At 40.0% G+C, this 23,737-nt stretch overlaps 1 protein-coding gene across 11 annotated transcripts in view; it reads right to left on the bottom strand.

The window, feature by feature from the left end:
- The window catches only part of TCF12 (transcription factor 12), a 183,333-nt gene that overhangs the window by 12,835 nt on the left and 146,761 nt on the right, over positions 1–23,737 (bottom strand). For 5 of the 11 annotated variants that reach the window (XM_064517420.1, XM_064517427.1, XM_064517417.1 and 2 more), the window contains 8 exons: positions 19,129–19,234; positions 17,818–17,957; positions 17,341–17,485; positions 15,559–15,623; positions 11,188–11,266; positions 6,446–6,519; positions 5,440–5,511; positions 4,513–4,719 (listed from right to left, as the gene is read on the bottom strand). In XM_064517420.1, coding sequence (XP_064373490.1) covers positions 4,513–4,719; positions 5,440–5,511; positions 6,446–6,519; positions 11,188–11,266; positions 15,559–15,623; positions 17,341–17,485; positions 17,818–17,957; positions 19,129–19,234 — 888 coding nt within the window. The remainder of the gene's footprint in view (positions 1–4,512; positions 4,720–5,439; positions 5,512–6,445; positions 6,520–11,187; positions 11,267–15,558; positions 15,624–17,340; positions 17,486–17,817; positions 17,958–19,128; positions 19,235–23,737) is intronic. The other 6 variants (XM_064517425.1, XM_064517422.1, XM_064517426.1 and 3 more) reach the window with 3 other exon arrangements.

Genomic DNA, 23,737 nt, shown 5'->3' with positions numbered 1-23,737 from the left:
CGGCAGCGAGGGGCCTCCCAGCCCCCCGCGCTGTGCCGTGCCGTGCCGTGCCGTGCCGTGCGGGCGGCGCGTGCAGCCTGGACTATTTCAGCACGGTGACGTTAGCAGCGCTCGCCCTGTAACCCGATTCCCCGCAAGCGTTTCCCCGCGTTGCTTTGCGTTTGGCAGGACGCGGGTCACCGTTAACCCTTGCGGGGGGCAGGTGCCCCATTAGCATACAGCTGCCCCTCGCTGCCGCAGCGGCAGCCGGCCCCGGGCGCGCGACGAAGGGGAACGCCTCACCGCTCAACGCACTCCGCTCCGAGACACCCGAACCCGCAGGCCGAGCGGCCGCCCGCTGCGCGCCCACTGCAGCCGCCCGGCCCCGTCCGAACGCGCACCTCCGCCGCGGCACCGCTGTCCTCCGGCCGTCCTTCTGACGGGGCTCCTCAAAGAACAGGCCCGCTGTAATTTTAGTATTCCGTCAATAATGACTTGCAGGGTTTAATTTTATAAGCAAACAAACTTTGAGTTAATTTATTCTTTCATGAGCTAATTTAGCCTCATTTACATGATTGCTTTTAGGTAAACCTTAAGTACTCCTCGATGCCACAAAATGGAAGAAAAACCGAAAAGCTAGGTTCATCTCGTATAGAAGAAAAACCTAAAATTTTAGTTCCAAAACCAAAACACTTCAGAAAAATCTGAGAAGCAATCAGCACAGAAATTGCATTTGTTAAAACTGTACTTAAATCACTTCTGCATTCACTGTTGTGTGTGTATGGGGGGGTCCTACGCAAGGACAGTCTAATACACATTTATGATTCACAGCAAACCAAAAAAGTCATATCTCAGTCAGTAAAGTCACACAGGACTACTGTTCTTCTCAGACTCTGTGAGGCTACAGAGCTGATACTATTTACTAGGTGAGCTGTACTCATTTTTATACATTTCAAGACAGACTTGCACGAGGGACACCCCCTTGCGCACACAGGGACAAAGATTCGCATAATCAAATTAAAAAAAGTGCAAAGCTTATTTCAGCTGATTTAAGTGATAAGATCTGGTATCTGAAAGCAGAAATGCAGTTAAGAGTATTTTTGGCCCTGAAGCAAACACTAGGCAAAACGCCGCAGCGCCCGGCGCAGCACAGCACAGCACAGCACAGCACAGCGCGGGGGAGACGGGCGACCGCAGCCTGCCCCACGTCGCCACCCCCGGCGCTCGCTGCCCCCAGCCCTTCGCTCCAGCCCGAGGCTGAGAACGGCAGAAAACAGCCCGTATTCACACCGGCTGAGCACTGAGCTATGCCCGTCTAAAAACGCGTGCACTTTCCAAGCCATCCTGGCTGGCCAGTTTGGCCGCAGCCGGTTACTCAAGGCGCGGCGAGGAGCGGACAGGGCTTCCCCAGGGCAGCGCGCTCCGGGGCAGCTCCCGGCGCCCTGCGGGGAAGCAGCACCCCGGCCGGCCGCGCGCGACAGCGGGGCTGTGGCCGGGGTGCCAACCTGCCCACGAGGCTGCTTCCCACCGCGGCCCGCGCGGGGCGGCCCGGGGCAGCGGGGCACCGGCTCGCTCAGATGCCTGTGGCACCCGGCAAAAAACCTGCAACTTGAGGATCGTGTTTCACCCTTAACCGAGTTTCCAGGCCTTTATTTATTTATTTATTTTTAATCAATTCATGTTGTTCTTTTTCCGCTGTATTACAATGACAAATAAAAAGCAGCCTGAATAAGAACAAAAAGCGTATTACTTCTTAAGTTTTCAGTAATACACAAAATAAAATACGAATCAACCTCAAAGGCCCCTTAGCAAACCTTGGGTGGGTTTGAGATATGGGAATCCTGTCGGAGGCAGTCGAAGGGCAGCCGAGCTGCAGAGGAAGCAGGAGCACTCAGAGGGAACAGGAAATGAAGTCAACTGGAGTTTTAAAATAAATCTGGCTCAAAAATTAAGCAAATGTTAAAATAAAACCATGTCTGGTTACACTAATTACATAAAAAGGAGTTAAATTACTCATTTCCTAGCTCCTTCTGCCAAGATCATCTTCTTCTAGGGAAATTTAATTTATTCTTTTTTTATTTTTGCTAAAGAACAAAAATGTCTTCTGTAAAGATTTTTTACTCCCAGACAAGGAAGTTTCATTTATTGCTGAATCCCACAGAAACATTTCTTGACCAAAAAACCCCTACAACACCCCAAACGGAAGCAAATATAGGGAAACTGCCTTATCAGTGTTGACTTTTCTCATCATGCTAGCCAATACCCATCATTTCCTTGAAATTTATGGGAGGTCCTCTGAAATAAAGAGGTATTTAATCTCTGAACAAAGTATAGTTCTTACAAATTCAGGCTGTGTCTCGAATTCTCTTCTGCCCCTCTACATTTACAACTTCAAGAAAAGCAAATAGCAAGAGAAATGTCATTTTGAAGGAGCTGATTACTGAACACTGGTCCGAGCGTTACACCTCGGACTCCCGGGGCCCTACAGCAACGTGGTGGGCCCGCGGGCCGCCTCCGTCCCAAGCCTTGTCCCAACGCTTGCCCAACTCCGGCAAGGCCAAGCGATGCCACGGGGCCGCCACCGCCATGGCGGGGAAGGCCACGGCAGATGCCTGCTGTTGGAGCCAGTTCTTCCCATGCAACAAAATTAAGGTTAATCCAAGAAATTCTTTAGCTCTCTCGATTTTCAAGCCCAAACTGATCTGAAAGTTTGTTTCGTGCAGCTAGGTTGAAATATAAAAGCAAATCTTTTTTCATTTTCCTAATCTACATTTATTCCTAAGAGATAGCAAGCATCCCTCAGTTGGAACTGCAGATCCATCAGTATATGATAAATCAAGTCTATATTACATTTAAATTACACAACTACATTAAACTACAGTAGACCTAGGAACCTTTATTCATTTTGGAGAGCCATTTTCCACTGTCACCTATTTTAATCAAAACTGAGTTGATAAGACATTTATGTAGTTTAGCCTAGGACAGAAACACAGAGCATTTACGTGTATTTTTGCATTATCTACGTTTGACTGTATCTGACTTAGCAGCAATATCAGAATGTTCCACAAGGCAGAGAGAGAACAAGTTTGTCATTGCAATTTCAGTCGCTCACTTCACCCCACACTCTTAAGATCAAAAAAAAAAAAAAAATAGTAGTATTCTTTTGTAAGACTAAATTTCAGCCTACCTTGAAACACTGTAAAGCTTTCCCCTTAAAAGCATTCTTTAAATATTAAATAGGAGGCAGCATTAAAAAAAAAAAAAAATCTAATTTTAAGGTATTTATACATCACTTCCTTCATTACTAAAAGCCACTCTGAACTTATATAGAAGCCTAAAGCTGGATATGCCATTGGAAACTCCCCCCCTCCAAGCCCCCCAAACACACACACAGCTTACAGAAACTACCCACTTCTTTTTGATGTTTACTACAGCGGTTCTGAAATTAATATAAATGGATGTGTGACGTGCGAATGGGAGAGCCTGGAACTAATTCTGTTTTATAGAATACAAACCCTTCAGCAATTGGGGTACCTAATTATTTTGATGATAGGTGAAATTTTGCCTTGATCACACAGTACCCAGCTGTGAATCTGTTTTATAACAGAAAATTTCACAGCATGTAACTGGTCTTTAAAAAGACGCTGTAAACATGCAAACACATGGCACCGCTAAAACGAGCATGTTTTAAAAAAGCTCTTTAAGCATTTTTGAGAAGGGGGGAATGAAAAGGAAGAAAAAGAGAAGTGAGAAACACTACAAATATAATTCATTTACTATATAATGCTTTCAACATATTCCTGGTCTACGAAGGGCTTAACTCCATTTTTTTCAGAACAGTTCACATTTTTAAAGAAACTAAGAGATGGATTGAGTTATTTCACTCTTCTTGGGGATTAATCTAAAAGTTGTTTCCTCTTCATTGTTACTTACACTACAGCTGTGCTCAAACTCCTTTTCATTTGGAAAAAAAAGTTAAATTTTGAGCCTGCACACACTATGGTTCCACATTCCAACAGCTTCCTCCCAGTCCTCTGCCAGCATCTGCTATTGAAGACTAGTTCCAATTTACAATAAACAGCTTTTCCAGACCAGAACACTTGAAATTCAGTCCTTCTTGACTGCTTTTCCCATTCAATCTCCCTATTCACCATTTCAAGGAGAAAACTGTTCTGCCAATTATTACACATCTGGAAAAAATGCATGTATAAGCTGAAATGCTCTCAGCAGAAAGTTTCAGCTTTCTGCATATGGTCACAGCAGGATTTTATGGGCCACTGACCAGGCCAAAGTCTAAGTTTTCCCATCTTTCTCCTCCCCCTCATTTCTCCCCACCCTCCTCCCCGGTCCCTCTAATTGGAAACCCGTAGCAGGTGCAAGTTGTCTGCCATCTTCCCCTCCACAGCAATCTCCAGTAGTTCTGCCTTGATAAATATTAATCTTACAGTTCCATTTTAACTTACTAGGCTCCATTACAATTTAAAGTTAGCAGCTGTAATAACTGCGCATGTATACGTTTAAAAATATCATTACCATCGACGCTTGTCTGTTGGTCGTTACGAGGCTGGACGCTCCATAGCTCGAGTTCAGGCTTGCAATCGGCCCGTTATGGGATGGTCCCAGCAAGCTGTGTATGTCGCCGTGGCCTCCCGAGAGGCTCGTTGAGGGCCCCACAGCGTGGTTGCGTAGTACGTGAATGGCATCGTCCAGCCTGTCCAAGCGATCCTCCATCCGCGACTGCTGTGGGGATTTAAGGGGACACTAACAGTCACCACCGAATAAACCCACACACTCGCTATGCTGTAACAGCTTCTACCTTGGAGACATTAAAGACAGAAGATGAAACGCAGTACCAAAAGACTTTGAAAGCACCTACCAGCACTACAAACAAACAGGGAAAAGAAAAGATATCTGGAGATTTTGCTCGAGATAGCACTCATTCCACAAATAGGTGGCAGCTTTTAAAGTGAAGCTTATTACAAGGTTAATGTTACTCAGCTTCTATTACATGGCATGAACAAGAAAAACAGGAAGTACTACAAAAATAAACTATCTAATATAGGATGAGAAAGAGCGATCATAAAATCAGCCTCACCACGTTGGTAACAATTAAGAGAGGCAGTGGCTTTTTGAGAACCTGCATTACAAAAAGACTGGACAAAACTTTAAGTTACCATTTTCTAAATATCGATCTATAAACAGATATTTCAGAAATAAAAAACAAGTTCTATATGTTAACATAAAATAAGTCTCTATGCCTTAGATTCATTTTTATTTTAAAAAAGACAAAAAAAACCCAAAGCAAAACTGATTCTGACATGGCAGCTCTCTAGAAACTGAACTAGCAGGATGTTGGTCAAAAGATGGGTCATACACTACGCTAATTAAAGCTTTTAACGGGGAATCCAAAGGAAGCATTAATTGAAACACAAAAAGGCACCATCTAAAGAGAAATAGTACCTCACAGACATCCTTTAAGAAGGACATTGCATCTTGCAAATGCTCGTGAAGTTGCTGTTCAACTCGATTTTTCTGGCAAAGTCAAGACAGAACAGGAAGCAAAGCACAGGTTAAGATTAATCCAAAAAAGAGGTGAGGAAACAGCTGATGTGCATGTCAGCAATAAATTGTTAGTCAAGTTAATGCAACAGAGATCTGATTATATTAAGATAAGAAAAGGCTAATATTTAACACTGCAGTTATGTTAGGATCCTAAGATGTACATATCAATCATACTTAATTGCAAAAATTGTGAAGAAAAGAAAACTGATTTAGCTTAAACTTATTGCTGTTAGTCAGAAAAAAGAAATTATACGTGTGGAAACTAGAAATATTAACAGGTGATCAAAACCTTTCTCAGCGTTCCCTCAAAATTTTCCCCTTTCCTTCCCGATGCTGTACCAGAAATTTATGAAAGAAGTCAGTAACTTAAATCCTCTGCAGAATCTTCAAATCTAGATAATTTCCAATAATAGATTATTTCGTGTATATTTTTCTCTAAAACGTTTTTTAATTTATAAATGAACATCCCCCAATAATAAACATAACAATTACAAATAAAATATATATTAATACTTTAACAATAATGTAATGACAACGGGCCCAAGAGATTACCACGTCAGGGAGAGAAGGGGAAGGACAAATAAATGCAAAGGCATGAAGTCTTTATCTTTTCTCCAGACTGAACTTTAGATAAGAATTAGCTATGGATTTGTGAAAAGGTACCAAAATCTCATAACAGCGCTTTAGCACCAGCTGTCCTTAGCATAGAAGCCTGATGCCCAGGGAACAGATGGTGAAAGACACACCCTGCACGTCTTATATTGTTCAACTGAACAGGCCATTTGTTAGCAAAGAATTCATTTGTAATGCTATCCTACTGTTTCCTTTAATGATATGCAGGATTTATACAAAAACAAGCCTTCAACTCAAGTAAAAGTAGTATGTTGCTTTCAACAATTCTTACCAAGGAGTGTAGAGAGTTTTCATAGTTTGGAGATGAGGGGGCTTGTCCTCCGCTCCTAGACCACTGACTGGCACCTGTCAAAATTGTCTAGGTTAACTCACAGATCTATGCAGCATAAGCGGGAAGCAGAGATGCGATTTTTTTTTTTAACATAATTAACACCAACATATTCTGCACAAAGGTAAGATAACATATGGGTTTGCAAAGGAGGACAAATTCCTTCATTCTGCCTTATTGAGGGACAAATTATCCTGGCATCTCTAGGTTAGACACATTATTATGACAAAGCACTGACATCTTCAAACTACTTTAAAATTAGAAAATAACGACAGACTAAACACACTGTATTTGAATTGCCTTTTGCAAGTGTCACCATAAAAACATTGACGAATCCTTTCTTCTTGATATTATATTCAGCATACGCAGGCATATCTTTAATAGCATGAAAATATAGAGCAAATTAAGAATTTTTTTAAAAAAGAACATTAAATTATGCATAATTGGAAAAACGTTTTTATGACACTTCTCTATTAAATAACAAAGCTTAAAACTATCTAAGAGCTTTCCTTATCTTGTCTAGCTTTACTCTGCATTTTACTTTTATTTATTTCAATTACAGAAAAAAAATTCTAGATTATAACGCATGTGAAGTTTAGAAGAGTAAAGTTTATTTCCTTTTGTTATATCAGGTATATTGAAGGTAAATTGGAAGAGATCTCATTTCAGCTAAAGAAAAATTGACTATGCAACAAATCAGCAATTATATCCGTATTACTTATACACTGCAAATTCAAATATATAACCATTCTAATCTGACCCACCAAATATACCTAATTACCATGTAAAATTTAGAAATAATTAGATGTGAAATGCAGTAACTAATAAAGTAGTACTTTTAGAACAAAGCCTGAAGTAGTACAACATGTATTTTTCTCACCAACTAATAATGCATCTTTTATAAAGATACTACATGAAATTCTATGTCCATTAGAGACAGCTTCCTTTCAGCCATACAAATGTAATAATAAAGCAATTACATTAATAAATTATGGACATACAATCCAAAGCAGCTCATTAAAGGAAGAGCCTGTGGGCTTGTTCTTTCAATAACAGCCAGAGCTGTATGTCTGGAAAACTGGGAAAAGGTTTAATAACATTATAGTTCCTTTGTTCAGACAGCTGCAAGTATTACCTTTTAAAGAAAGGGTTTTATTTAAGAAAAAGAGTGCAGCTTGCATACCTATTAAAATACCCAAATATTTCCTTTCTAATTAAAAAAAAAAAAAGTCCTCTCCAATTTCATAAAAGCCCAGAGCTGCCATAACTGTGCTGGAATTCTCTTTTAAAATAAAATGACATCAGTGAATAAGGTTATAATTACAAATTTTCACTTTGCACAGATATTTCGGGTGTTGGATCTATAGTCTCCCTCTGCATTGCTATCATTCCCGAATTTGGGAATAATGCTTAGAGTCCAACTTATTTTTGCAAAGCATTAATGAAACAACTTCAGACTATTTCGGCTCAGCTGAGTGTTCAAATTTTTATCTGGCCAAAACTCCACTTTTAGAGACAAGACCAAAGTTACGGTTTGAATGAGCGCTTACAACTAAGAGGACTGAGTACGCTGCTTCCTACAATACAGCATCAGCTGAATATTAAGCAGAAAGGCAAACTATTATGGAAAGAAGGCAGTCCTTTATTTAGAAGTGAGCTGAAGCCCATGTGCCTAGTTTTGATGACCTTTTTAACGGAAAAAAATGGAAATTTTACTATTTCCTTAAAGTAAGCCCAGAGCAAAACTATTTGAGTGGTATTTCTTATAAAGAGGGGGAAGAAAAAACCACTCCTCCTCCTCTCGCTCAAACAAGCCAACTGCAACCTGCAGTTTTTAATCACACCTCTAGCAAGGCTAGCGCGGCGTACCGTACCGTGCTGCCATGCCTGCGCAGGCTGCCAGATGGCACCGATTTCCTGCCTTCCTCCTCCAACTCCCCCTCCTGGCAGTTTGTGCATGAAATCCACCAATTACGTCGAAAAGCATCCTGGCACCGCCAGCCCCGCAATTAACAACTGCGGCTTTTAGCGCAGCACCAACAGAGCAGCATGAAAAAACAAATACGCCAGGCAAGCGTTCGGATTTGCGGGGGTCATCGCCAGCAGTCGCTGCAGCACGGCGCGTCCTCCCAGCCCTGGCCCCCTCGCTCCCGTCAGACCCCCGCGCTGGGGCCGGCCAAGGGCTGCGCCTGCCCCCGCGGCGCTCGCCGAACGCCCCTCATCCTCCCAGGACCATTCTTAAAATACCAAGGCTTCGACCGCTCAAATCCGCATCTGAGCTTTACATACAGAGTCATTAAAACTATGCGAGACCTTCAGCGTCGGACGTGTTCATGTAAAATTAGAAATTAAATGAGGGTAGGAAAGCTGAGACACACACTACTGCCTCATGATACTCAGGGGTTTTTGTCCAGGCTTACATCCTGTTTTTTCAAAGTTTTTGCTTAAAATAATAAAAATAATATTGTTAGTCCTTAGGTATGCTAAGAAAAACCCAGGAACCAAAAGGCCAAATGTGCAAACGTGAACTGCTATACTTAAATGTCTCATGAAGCTGTGATCTCTCAATGCTTTAAATAGGTGGCAGGGTGCTCCTACTCTGATTTATAATTAAAGGACAGGCAAATCAAAGACTTAGTCAAACCTAAAATAATAACACTGATCAATATACAAAGAGCTGGCTACAAGAGAGGACAATCAAGATGAAGGCTAAAATGCTCCAAAATATATTATTTTAGTATACATAAAACATTTGTTTTATCTGTAATAATTTTTTGGGGTCAGGACAAAAAATGGCTACCAGGAGTATAAATAGCAATAAATATAGTAGTAATTACTTTACATTGTGCTTCACTGTGTTCTTAGTGACTCATCTGGGAATAAAGATAAAAGTCCAGATTCATAAATGAAGGTAATTAACTACTGGAGCAATTTACCAAAGGCTTGATACATTCTGTATCACTGGAATTAAAGGGGGGGGGAGAGGGGGAGTATAATTGTACAACAGATGCTAAATTTGTGCCTGAGCAGGATTTCAGTATTACTTGCTTGTATCTGCTACTGTTTTACCCACTAGAACCCTGAATAAAGGATGCAAATCAAAGTGCAAATCGTGGAGAGCTTTACACCTGACAGAGGTTGTGACAGGCAGCACGGGGCAGGGGGGCACACGACATTTTGGAGACCTCAAATTTGTATTCTGAAAAGATACATTAGCTAGCTCTTTTGTGCTTACAAAGTTAGGTGTGGCATCTAATTGGGGAGCTCCAGTTGGGATCTCTAAAAGTCTAAATACTTTGGAAAGTCACTTCTTTTCTCCACCCATAGAGCTCTTTTCGATATTTGCTTTGATGTTAAAAAGAAAGAACAACAACTTTTTGGTCTGACCTGCCTTTTCAGCAGAACGAGGACACACAAGACATTTTTCATTGACTAATCACTAAATCAAAAAAACCCATTAATCCCCTCATTACTCAATTCAACATGGATTTTTCAGTTACAGAAAAAAAAAAAAATGCCCAAAGCAGCTGTTCAGGTATGCCACGTCAGATATTCATTAATCCATTAAAGCCCACAGAAAACCAGAACAGTCTCCATTAAACATGAGTGAAGTCTGAACAGTGCAAGTTTTCTGAGTGACATTATATACATACATATGCATATATACATACATATGCATATGACAGTACTTTACATCAATAACTTTATTAATTTATTCATCTAGATCACACAAACATTCTGCTAAGCTCACTCTCTCTGTCCTTCACTATGAGCTAATTTTATTCAAAAAAAGCTCTTGCAAAACAGTGACCAGCAGCCAGGAGTCTGCAGGGATATATCAAACAGCAAAGAATGGGAAAACAGACTGTGGTATGAACTTTAAATTATTTAACAAATTGCACTATAGGAAAGAACAGGGTTAAAGTTACATCATCGTGCTTGTAATTCTAGTTCTTTGTTAAACAACAAATTTAAGTCAATGGAGCTTTCACAGTGCTCTCTATATGGAGAACAGCTGTTCAACTTTTACTAGACAGCTGAGGCCACGGTGTCTGTGAAAGCTGCCCTGGCGCTAGGAGCTGGAGGCAGCTGCCCCCGGTTCATCTCCACGCTGGAATGCTCCTGACCGCGCTCGCGCCGCCAGCGCACAAAGCACAGGTGACAGAGGTGGCTGCAGCACACGGCATTTACTTTGAAAAATGCCAGAAATTCTTCTCGCATAGAATGAAAGCATTCATGAAAGCCATGAATGAAAAGCTCTCCTGTTTTAAAAGTGAAGGATCTCGCAGACTACTGTATTTTCATTAGAGGGCACGCACATCTGCTGTGTTTGTCACTGAAAGCTGCTGCACAGTTTTTACGTACGTGCATTGTTCTTCTCCAGTATCAGCACAGATATTTTCCAGATCAGTACAGATACTTGTAATAGCTAGGACAATGTATGATTACTCCAGGTTTTCAAACATTATTTTAATAAGCTAATTTTCAGAGACAGTTACTAGAACTTAAGTGAATGTTCATAACAAAATACTTAAGAATTTGGATAAGTTTGGATTTAGTACAACAGAAAAATAAACAAAATATATAAGAAAATATGCAAGGAAGCTACTACTGATTGCATTGTCATTGCAAAGAGGATGTTTTTGAAACAGCAAACAAGTTATTCACAAATAGCTAGTCTCTACCTGTAAGAGGTGATGGTGATCCAACTGGTGTCGATGGATTTGATGGAAAACTACTGCTGGTATGATCAGGAGAATAAATCTAATAACAGACAAAGAAGTTTGTATATCAATACACATCACAATACTCAGTAAAAAAATAGTTATTTGGATACCTTTTCATGCTTGATACTGGACTGATAAAAACAATTTGGCCCATCAATCACAGTCCTACTTATTACATGCACGGTTCTAAAAATGCCCAGAGAACTTTCATGTAGTATAGACCTTTCAAATAGTTGTCAAAATAAGCACAGCCTGTATTGCATAGTGACACAAATATAATTGATCTTACTTGTACTTCAACAGCAGCAGAAATTACAGCCTTTTTATCATTCAAGGGGAGCTGTATATGTTAAGAGTTAATAGTACACAGATAATTATAACAAACAAACCGTCAGGAAAATGTGGAGGAATGACGACTTCCTAATCTTCAGAGGGGTAAAAGATTTTATCAAAGTAAACACATTTGCTACCTTTTAAAAATTAATCTTTCACAAAAGAAAATATGGAAAAAACATTCAGCTCTAGTTAGTTTGTAGCTAGCAAACTAAAACCATCTGAAATTTTGTTGCTGTTACTACATATTACTGCAAATACAATTTTTTCTCTTTTTATGCATGCGTGTGTTTTTGTGTGCCTCTCAGTTGCTCCCATAAGATACTAGTCTATTCTTTAAACCTCCACTTGCAGTAAGTTATCCCTTGCTATTCTTTAATATAATAAAGAAGTTGAGATAAAACTAGAAGATATAATGCTTAAAATTTTAATCAAAATTTAGAATTCCAAGATTCTTTGAAAATTCATTTTGGAAAGGGAATTAGGTTTAGCAGCTGACTGTGAATTTAGAACATATTTTTATAGGTCATCAGTTCAAACCTGTTTTACTTGAGCAGAGACCAGGATTTGTTAGTCATCAGATGGCAGTTAAAAAAAAATCTTCACTGGCAGTGTGGTTGATGTCTCTTCACACAGACAATCTGACATTTCAACGTTTAGCTGACAATAAACTGGAACTTGATTAAGTTGCATATTGTATTTTTTGAACTGACAAAAACAGGATCTGAGAGAGCACATGCTCCTTCCTGGCCTACCATACTTCTACAGTAGAAAACACCATCACCACTCTAATGAAAACACTGCATCCTTTTCATACAAGCTAGAAAGAAAATATAAAGAACAAAGGACTTGCAGGACATTGCAGGAATCAACACATTGCACATCAGCCCAAGCACAACTGTAAAGTCTTGGTTAGGCCACTGTGAACGTCACCATATGAACTGTCACCAATTCCAAAGACGGCTACAATACTAAAAAATGACACCATGTCAGAATAAGCCACCTCAAGTTTTCTTTGAAACCGTTTTCCATCGCTCTACTTGCCAATTTTATTTTACTGCACTTCGTAAGCGAAAACGCGACACGAGAAGAAAGCCACAAATAAAACACAACGTCAGACCTCATTGCGCATGCAGTGCCTGGCTGCGGCGCTGTTAAATGACCAATGATGAACAACCCTGACACCTTCTGCCAGGCTTAAACGGTGACATGACTCATTTTCCTGCAACAAATGCGCCGCCTCCTCCCCTCGGTCCCGGGCCAGGCCGGGCAGCGGGGTGCCAATATGCCAGCGCCTAATGAAAAGGCTCCGAGACAAAGGCTGCACAATTGAGAGCCCGCAGAGCCAAACCTCGGAGCTGTTAGTCCAATTTTTTAAACACTACAGTGTACATTTCAGTTAGCCTTTGTGATGTTAATGTTATTGAGTCTAAAGCAACAAAGAAACTTAATTCATGAATTACTTTTAGAAGTCAACTTCCCTACATTTTCTTTTCTTTTGTTAGGGGACCAGTGGCTATTTAACCGCCGAGAGCACACAAAGGCCTTTACCCCGGCGCGGAGGTAGGAATCAAAACATAAGTTATCACAAAGAGGGCTGATATAATCAACAAAGTTAAACAGTCCTCCTGTTTGATCTCCTCTAAATTAAAGACCAAGTGTTTTGATTTGGCATTAGGCAATGAAATAAACCAGATGTTTCTCCTGCCATATAACCCTCCATGGGCACAATCTTAAAGGGTTATTGTTTGGCAAATGTTCAGGGAAACACATTAGAAATGGCACGAATACCCAGATTTTCTTTTCTTTCTGTCTATACTAGTTCATTATCCAAACTAATGCATAATCCACAGGGCTTTGGGAACTTTGTGTAAATACTTTCATGTACAATTCTCTTTCTTGCCTACCCTGAGATTAAGACCACAATTATCCAGGCTTAAACCTAAAATAAAAGAACCTTTGCAAATGTATTATCTGGCCTTACATGTTTAATCACATACTATTCTGTACGGTCTTTAATACCTAAACTGAAGAACAAATGTCGTATCCTCTGATGTTTCGCACATGAAAGGCCTATTGTAAGATGTGCATCAACATTATTTTAGAACTAGAAATTGCTCTTAGCAGCAGGACTGTCTAAAACGCTAACAAAAAGGCATTTCTTTTTTTAAAAAAGGAGTATTTAAGTTTTTGTTCAAACAGAAAAATATTCCTAGCTTATTAGCAATCAAAATTCATATGCGCTACCTTCACCTGCAAGACAGAGCACCTCCCTTCTCTCTACAGCAGGGAGCTGGACTGCCTGGGGAGCGGCTGTGAGAAGGGTGCTCCGTCCGCGTGTCTGTCCGTCCGCCGGGCGGGCGTTGCGGGCCGGGGGAGCAGACGAACGCGGGAGGGAGGGGAAGCACGCCCCCGTGGCACGCACCGCTCGAGCAGATGGAAAGCATCACCCTCGGCTCCGACAGCAGTGATTTATGGACTGACCTGCCTGCTCCTGCCAAGCAGCAACAGCGGATGACACAACTGCGTTGCCATGGCGACCAAAGCCCACCCACCAGTTACATTAAACATTTCTGCCCTGACTTCCACTCGCAGTATATTTAGAGTTTTTCCTCAAAACATCAGCCTGGTTTTCTCAGCACAGGCATAAATACCTGAGGATCTTGCAAACAGAAAAAGGACAACAGAATAATTAAAAAGAAGGAGAGTAATGGAAAACCCCAAAGTCGCAGAGGTCTCACTGGCTAACATGTCAGACAGAAATCCTGGTCAGGCTGCAGAACAACGGACATCCCAAAACATTTGTAATGAGCTGCCTGAGTATCTACATAGGGCTATTTCTAAGAGTCAAAATGATCCTGCTTCTTCTCTGACAGGTCTTAAACAGAAAAAAGAGAGCATTAACTGCCCTCTGTACTCTCGAATTGTTATCTACCTGCTGGATCCCAAAAAGCAACAGGGACAACATTTCTCTCCTCAAAGCCCGTAGGTCAGAGTTCTCCTACCCAACACGGACGTTACGGCAGTGCCCCGACATTATCAGCCCTGGTAATCTTCTAACACGCGACCCTTTGAGGGAAGCAGGAGTAACAGGAGCTGCAGGAAAGCGCGCATTTGCATGCGCTGGGATGAGGGCAGGGAAGCAGAATGCAACCGGGGTGCTCTTCCCACTTCTATCTTTCAATCAGAATTAGGCTCCTATTTGCTAAGCACAGGAAATCTCAAGTGCTTCGCCAGCCACCACCCATAACTCTGCAATTTCTGCTATAATGAGAATTAAGCCAGATACAGAATATAAAAACTGTTTTCAAAATAATCTGTATTGATTACTATTTTATAAAAAGCTCTTCTTCATTTGATTGTATTAATGCAAACATAATTGTTGCATCTGCGCAATATGTAAACAAAGCTTTAAGTAATTTTAAGAGAATGAAAACGCTTGCAATGTTTTGCATTACCTGCGTTATTCCAACAAGAGTTAAGGTTTAAACTTTATGCATATACAGCCTTTTAAAACCTGTTCCATAAATTACAGCTGTACAACATGGCATTCAAAATTTCTCAGTTTTACAAGGCCACTGAGAAAATATTTTAAACCTTGAGGCAGGATCTGCTCTGAGAGTAATGTTAAAAATATTTGACTTTAACTAGAACAGTAGAGGAAAAAAACCTGAAAGATTTGTTTTATGATTAGACCAAACACAGAGGTTTTTGTGAATTTTACTTTGTATATGCAACTTTCTAAACTATATTCATCCTGAATTTTCTGATCATCTGAAAAAGAAGGAGGTCTGAACAAGTCTCCTACAAATAAAAGCATTGTATCTCATTTGCCTGTTTATGGACATTTGTCTAGCATATGACATTGTCTCATAGCTCATTATCTTAACTTCATACCTAAAACTACTGATTTGATACTAGGAAATGAATGAAAACATAAATAATGGAAGCAATGATGAGCAAGTTTAAAATCTGAACATTCTAATTACTACTTACAGATGCCAATGCCTTTCCAAGTGCATCACCTGTCTGTGAGCTCCCAGCACCATTTCCTCTGTTTCCTGTGACATGGAAAGTAAACCAACACTTACTTTTAAAGCTGAAGTTTTACTTACTTTTATTATTGTACTAATTACATATAGTGAGAAGCCACTTTTTAAACAGGATATTCTAAGGAAGGCAATGTCAGTAGAATCAATCTTCATTATATTTAATAATTAAAACAATTAGATTTAAATTTAGGTGCTCTCCTCTTAAAAATCAGAGTATCACCATGATAAGTTGAGGACCAATAAGTGAAGGTAATTAACAAGACAAATTACTACGTGTAGTATCACAGATTAATTTCAATGACATGTAAAACAAAAACCAAAATACTAAGCAAATTGTATTATTACACCTGACTCCTAAAGCATAACTTAACACTAAAGTGCTGCACATTTCATTAATGCTAGAAGCTGAACTCACTGAAGATGCAAGAGCTCCTTGCGTGTTTCCTTGCTCCTCTGCTCTAATTCTGTGCTGTGCTCTCATCTTCATTTTAGAAAATCCCTGAAAGGCTCTTTATCCACCAAGGTTTCTGTCACTCTTGCCATTACTCTTCCCTCAGTCATATGTCAGCAGCTTTGTGTGCCCTTTCACTCCAAACACCATTAAACCAAGTGGAGAGCTAAAGCCCAACTAACTGGAAACACAGAAAAGACCTGAATTCCCTGATATATGGACTTTCCTGTAGAAGAGAGATCATCTGAAAGCAAATCTTATTTCTGCACCAATCAACTTCTAGTGTCAACAACCTTTTAACACGAGTATGTGGGACATCCACACCAGAAATCCAAATGATGCAATGCTCATCTCGTTTCATGTGTTGTGGCAGACTTGGATTTTCCAGCCTTGAATTTCATATGCAGATTCATTAACTGAGATCTGTTTAAAGATCCAACTCTAAAACATGTTCTGAAATCAAAGTCAATATAGTCGCTCCAACTAAATTCTGCTTACTGAAAATGAAGCTAGGTACAAACCGTATCAAATTGAAAAGGGATATCTACAGTCATTTAATTTCTACAATTGTATCTTAAGAGATGATGTAGTACATCATTACATCTAAAATCTTAAGAAAAAAAGAAAAGGAAAACTTTGAATACGGGAGGCCTGCACTTCATTCCTTCTGACTGTTCTCAAGTTGGTCAAGAGGAGAAGGAAGGAAAGAGATCAAAACATTCCATACTTATCAAATATGCGCAAGGAACAGATCATCGTCCTATATTTTGTGCTTTCTAGGTAGGCACTGAAGAGCCTAAACTAGCCACCATACTGGCTAGTCGCTAATCTTTAAATCAGTTAAGGGAGGAATTTATGATACAGTTTATCAAGCTCCCTAAAGCCCAAAGAAACATTCTTCCTGCCTTTCTCCTGCACAGTATCTCAGCCATACAGCAGCAGCTCTGAAAACTGTAATACCAGAACCACATAATGAATTTGTACATATACTCAACTACAGAAGGATAATCGCTGTTAAGTTAAATGAATACAGTTTCTTAAGCATGGACTTGGCCATGAAAGCAAATAAATCAGTAAGACTTAAGTTGACTGCAAACCAATTTGCTACACCTCAGCCGTACTGAGGACAGAAGTGTCATAGTAGTTTAATATCCCTGACTACAAGCACCCCATAAATTAAACAGTATTAATTCTGTGCATGGTACAACCCTAACTTCCTTTCCTTGTAAAATTATGTATATTAAAAATAATAAAAAGGCATGATGAACTTTTTACCCAGAATATTATCTGATCCATTGACAGGTGGAGTGTGTGAGGCAGCTACATAAGGTGAACTGCTGGTACTGCCACGATGGAAGCTAGACATTGGAGGAAGACTGGCATTTATATCGGTAGGTGAGACTGAATGTGGGGGATAGCTCTAGAGAGAAAAGAAACAGACATCAGACAATTCAGTAGTCTCCAAATAGATATTGATATTTTAAGATACCATATATACAAGACCCAGCTCTTTACCCATTATTTAAGAAAGCGACTCATCCACCCTTTAAATGGACCACTAACTACACAGCCACAGATTTTCACTACACAATAGACCTAAATAAGAGGACCTAAATCTAGTATTGTAAGATTGTGAGTTCTGACAACAGGGTTTTTAATTGATATTGGTGAGCAGCAAACAAGAAATGAACTCTTGCAGGCGAAATCTCCACATAGGAGCACAAGCGCCGTCACCGGTGCTGGGTAACTCACCAAGCGGTCATGCGTGGGCAGGCTGCCATAGCTGCCAGACTGGGACATGTGGGAAGACGAGCCCCCCAGCATTCCTCCGTAACCGGGCTGGCTCATGCCGTTGGATGAACTCCAGAGGTCAGAAGAACTGTGGGTCCCATCTTTTTGGGTTTTTTTTAAATAAAAAAGAAAAAGAAGAGAAAAATACATTTCATGTGAGAGTATTGAGTTCTCCTTTCCTTTAAAAATTTTAAAAGAATACATAATTTAGCTACTCAGACGAACATCAATAGGGAAATAGTGAATAGCTTATATTGCGTCTCCTATTTTTCTGCTACCACACTTGCTGTATTTATATAATAAACAAACAAAAAACCCCACCAACCCTGCCCTCTCCAACCCTCCCCCCAAAAACCCACCAGAGGCTTTACAGCTGAAATACAATCCAACCACAGCTGAGAAAATACCAAGTACTTCTGCTAATTACACAGACTTTCAGTAGGGCTCAGTAGCGCCAGATTTATATCAAGAGAGTTGATAAAAATTCCAGACTAAAAGAAATAATAAAAAGGGGATGGAGAGGACAGATGCTTGGTTAAGCAGAGCTCACCATAAACACACAGTGCAAAACATCTATTAACCTAAAATAAGCAATTTATAGTTTAAAATACCTTAGACCATAAAAAAATTTCATAAGCAGATTTAAATAACTGAAATGACTATATTACATAAGCCTTAAACCTAAGCGTGTCAGTGCAGTTTTCCTTCAGTAGCATACACTGAGGTGCTCTGTACGTTCCTGTACTCAGGGACCAGACTTTCAACATACTCCAAAACTTCATCAGACTACAGCATGAGCTACTTATATGACATGAAGCCGAGGAAATGCATTCTGCTCTAGGTTTGTTCAATTCAACCCCCCTTCTTTGGCATGCCGGACATAGAGGCATTTGAGAACTTCGCCTGTTAGCTGATACTGTACAGCCAAATTCCTGAGCAGTGGAGAAGCCCTCACCTCATTTTTCTCTATCGCCGCGGTGTGCTGCTCTGCAGCCCCTACAAATCAAAGGATGGGGGATTCTGTCCATCTGGCCTGGTGTATAATCCCCTTAAATTTCAGTCAGCAATTAATGTCACGAGGAAAACTTTAAATCAACAGACAGCTCCCTTCATCTAACTGTTTTAAAGTATATAAAACTCAGTCAAAAGATGTAGCACAATATGTTACCTTTAAGTTTAGTCATTCATTCAGGGTAGCAGTGGCTAATATCAGATTTCTGCTGAAAGAACAAGTTACACATATCTATATTTAAGTCATTTTATTTTACCTACCTTGCATAAAGAAAGTGCTAGCAAACATACTGCTTGGTGGTTTAGGAGATGGGTAACTTGGAGATTCTCTGTTGAAATCATCAGAACTTGGGGATGGTGCATACACCTAAAGATTGGAGACCAGCAAAAGCACATATTTAGTAATATCTGGGTGTCATGAGCCAAGAAACCCAACAGAACAGCATACAGACACAGAGAACCAAATAAAAAGAGAACAGTCTAGCAAGCCGCAGCATTTGTTGCCCTTGTTTTATTTGCTTTTCAGCAAGTTGCCGCCGCGCAGTGGAACCACAGTAGAGCGATCCTACCGCCACACTTTCTGGTGTGCCAACTCAACCAGGTGGCCTGCTAAACGCTTGAATGCCGATTTTGCTTTCTAAGTGCACGACTTGCACAGACTTGTTGCTCAAGATAAAAAGAACAAGATAAAACATCTGGGTCCCCAACAAATTTTATTTTAAAACAACTGTATGCCCGTTTGAATATTTAATTAGCTGGCATATCCCCACAATCAAAAAGAAAAAGCATATCCCATGACAAATGAGAGGATTTTAATGCAACTGCTGTATTATCCATCCAGAAACTCACACGCCTTTGTAAAATCACCCAAAATATATGTAATGTAAGTGCACGGCCTGTCGAAAAATTTTAAAACTGCAATCTTGTGCAAATTTTTTTCATGCTGGCCTAGTGTTAAAGAAAACCAGCATCATTCATTTTTATCAGTGTAATACTAATTTTTTAGTTAACTTTTTTGGAATGAGCATTCTGAACTCGCAAACAACCAATTTTCTCAACAACTCAAACTATATAGGAGGCCAAATAAACATAATGGTTAGATGTTTTTAACTTCAGTCACTCTAAAAATAAATAAATAAAACAGCACATATTCAGGAATAAGTAAGTCCAATCAACGAAATCAATTTTCACAGAAACAAGGACTCTATCCCCCATCCTAGTTGCTCTAAAAGATGCTATTTCTTCATAGCAGTATTTTTAGACAATAGACTGAATACTGCAATATGACTAGTGTACTTAAAGAAAACCAGTTTAAAAAAAAAAAGCAAATTAACAAATACAGCAGCGAAGAACACCAAAACAGAACATTTAAAGCAAAGCATCTGTTTGCTACAAAGTAAAAAATGTGGTGTTTTTCTTTTATTTTTATATTGTTCACCTTACTTTTACATACTTAGTGCTTCAGCTAAAGTAAACACATTTCTTAAAGTTTAATTTTAAAACTTCAAAACGTACACAGTGCAACTTACACAGTGTGTAATGCCCTAAAATTCTAAAGTGAATATTTTTAGCCATTCCTATGCAAATATAGACATAAGTCTATACCTACAACATTCAAGGCCCTCCCTTTCCTCACAGCACGCTGTCTACCAGGCAGGAGAAGGGAGAGGAAAACGAGCCAGCCAACAAAAAAGCCGAGTCTCCCGCAAGACAGCCCCGCTGCTGCGGCGGCAGGGTGAGGGCTGGGCAGGCGCGGGGGGGCCGCGGGCAGGGCCTGCGCCCCGAGGCACCGAGCTACTGCCCCCTCCACCCGCTCAGCCAGTCGCTACAAGGGCACGAAGAACTAAGCTGGGGTGTATTTGCCAGTAGTGGCTCCGTAGTGAAAGCGGCAGGTAAAAAGACACCTGATAAACAGGAGTCAAGTGGAAAAAATAGGACTTCTAGTTACATGTTTGTCTTTACATTTGAATTTTGCATCAAAATAAAGGGGAAAACGTGTTACTTTAGGGGAAAAACCCCTTTTGGGGGGCTTTTATCCAATATTTTTCTTGCAAATTTTAAATTTATAGAATACATTTAAAATGGAGATGCTTACCAAATCTGAGTGACAGAATGACAATATGTTATAAGCAATGTTAACAGTACATATGTATTTACTATATAGGAAGAACGCATGTATATTCCATGCCTCAGACATACTTTAACAGAAACGTCAGTCTGTCAAATTGCAAATACTCACAGTCATAAGACTACAAACATATTAGGCAAAAGTGGGCTTAATTTACAAGTTCTCTGTTGTGCAGAATAACACAGCATATGCTATAGCTGATGGTTAATCTATCACTGTCAGAGGACAGCAGTGGAAACAAAGCTTTATGACATTTAGCATCGACAAAGATTCACACTGATTAATGTGGAATAATCTACAATGACAAATTATACTTCTTTTAAACTGTAACATTATCAATAAGACTTGTAAATACAAGCTCTGAAATTTCAACATTTTATATAATTTGATGATTTACAAAAAGTGATTACACAGTATCTCAAAAGTGAAATTAAATTGAAAAAAAGGCCTAACTCCTACAAATATATCCTTTACAGATACACATGTACAAGCCATTAACATAATAAAAATGTTATGAATTATATTAATGTCAAAGAGGCCCTTCCAAACAGCTACATGAAAGTTCTAGCACAGACACATAACTTTAAATAGTTTCTACTTGTTTTGGTATCTTAACTATAGCTTGCAAAAACATAGCTGCAATGTTATGAAGCTGCACTTGTGCCAGTCTAGATTTTTTAGATCAAAGAGTTCTTGCGGCAAAACACAACTGATGTGGTCTCAAAGACTTCATTAACTCCAGATGTGGGGAAACAGCCAGCCAATTCCACAAAAGGAGCAAGTCTCTTTTAGTTACAATCAGAACTACCCACAAATTAAAACCAGTCCTCTGATGTCATCTGATCACCTGCAGATGAGCGCCAGGTTTTTTTTCTGGTTAATGACCTAATCATAATTTTTATGTTGTGTTACTACAAACAAAATTCAAAAGAAGAGAAGAAAATTTGCTAAGATTAAACTAAGGTCCACAAGATGCAAAATAGAAAGTTTTTAAATCAAAAAGTTGACAATGGAAGAATGATATTTCGCAGTTTGGAAGAGCCGTATTAGGTTGGCGAGTTTGTTCCCCCCCAAAGCACCGCCCGCGTGCACGAGGACCCCGGTCCAGCACAGCGGAGCCTCTGTGGCTGCTGGCGGCGGGAGGCCCGCAGAGCTGCTACGCCGCAAGGGGACCTGGGCTCGAGTTGGAGGCGTTCTCCTTTGCAACAGCTGAGCAAGGCAGTTATAAATATGACGTGGCTGTTCAAGACGTCCTCTTTTAGCTATTAAACTGATAACAGTGACATCCAGGGGGCAAACTAGTTTTTCCTGGCTGATGTTCCCATTAAGATGAGGAATACTGTTGAAAGTTCATCGTGTCTAAAAAGTCTCCGTGGAAGATGGTTCTCTTCAACAGGTCAGAGAGGAGCCCATCTCCTGATCCCCTTCCACACGCTACACCTGAGGGCACAGGATGCATCTCCAAACTGCCAAGCAAGCCACTCTCCAAGTACGAATGGGAAATTCCCTCCGGACAAACACATGCCAAATACAGCTTTTCAAATGACTGATCAAGCAGAGGACTCGACTCTTTTTTGGAGCTGTGCTAGAATATACATTAATCCCCCAGCCGTAATATTTCTGAAGGCTAGATGGCCTCAGCAGTGGAAAGTAAGACAAACGAGTTGCAAAGGACATGAAGGCAGAGATCCATTTCTGCCTCTTCCTCAGCCGGAGCTGTTTCACATTTCTCCAGTGGGAAAGGCAGGATGATGGCTTGATGGCCAAGGGCTTTTTTTGGGGTGGGGGTGGGGTGGGGGTGTGAAAGTGACTTCCGGGACACGGAACCGAAAGGACGTTCTCCCTGCTAGATCAAGTTTAAACAAAACACATGCATCTAGTTCTCAAATCTGCAGTTGTTCTTAACATATTTAATGAATACTATCATAAAAGTTAATCATTTAAAGACTTAAAATACCTGAAATGTATCAAAGGATTATGCAATGTGCTTTTATTTACTAATAAAGGCATCAATAACATGAACATTATTCCAAAGATCTGGGTTTACCAGATTTTACTCCATTACAAGTAAAATTCAAGTCTCATTCTATAAATGCATTTAATGTAACACCTGCAGTCCTCCTGTTGCCATACTTTCTCTCAGGCAATCCCCCCTTAATCTATTTCAAATTTTAAAATATTTATCAATGTTTAATATTAAAGTTAAGAGCATATTAAAAAATAGGAATGAAGCAATCAAAATTTACTTCCGATGAGCTCATGCTGTCTCAAGTTAAAGTCTCCCATCACACATGCTGTTTACAAAATTATGAATTGTGCTACTCCTGTGAGTCTAGTTATTAACAATTCTTGGAAGTTCAGGAAAATCTTAGCACGTAGCTGCAGACAGACCATATTCTGAAACCAGCAGAAATGGATAACCAATTCTGCAGCTTGCAGACTCTGCTAACTGGCCTATCTACATTCCAGCTGCATCAGTCATGTACTGAGCAAGTGCGCACTGATGAATGATTTGTACATGTGGCAAGATTTTACAGTGTATTATCTGCAGGTTTTGTGGCAAAAACTAATTCTGCTGAAAGGCAGCTCTGGGAAAAGGAAACACTATTTTTGTGTTTATTATGTTTCTGACGAAAGCATGCACTACAGGAATGTAGACTGCTAACTACAGTTCTCCATTTTTCTTTTTAAAGCAAGGCAAAAGTTGCCAAAACCCTCCATTTTTGGTTAGCTAATATTTAA

The sequence above is a fragment of the Dromaius novaehollandiae genome, chromosome 10 (genome assembly GCF_036370855.1).
Source record: "Dromaius novaehollandiae isolate bDroNov1 chromosome 10, bDroNov1.hap1, whole genome shotgun sequence".
NCBI lineage: Eukaryota > Metazoa > Chordata > Aves > Casuariiformes > Dromaiidae > Dromaius > Dromaius novaehollandiae.
This window is presented reverse-complemented; position numbering and strand designations above follow the sequence as displayed.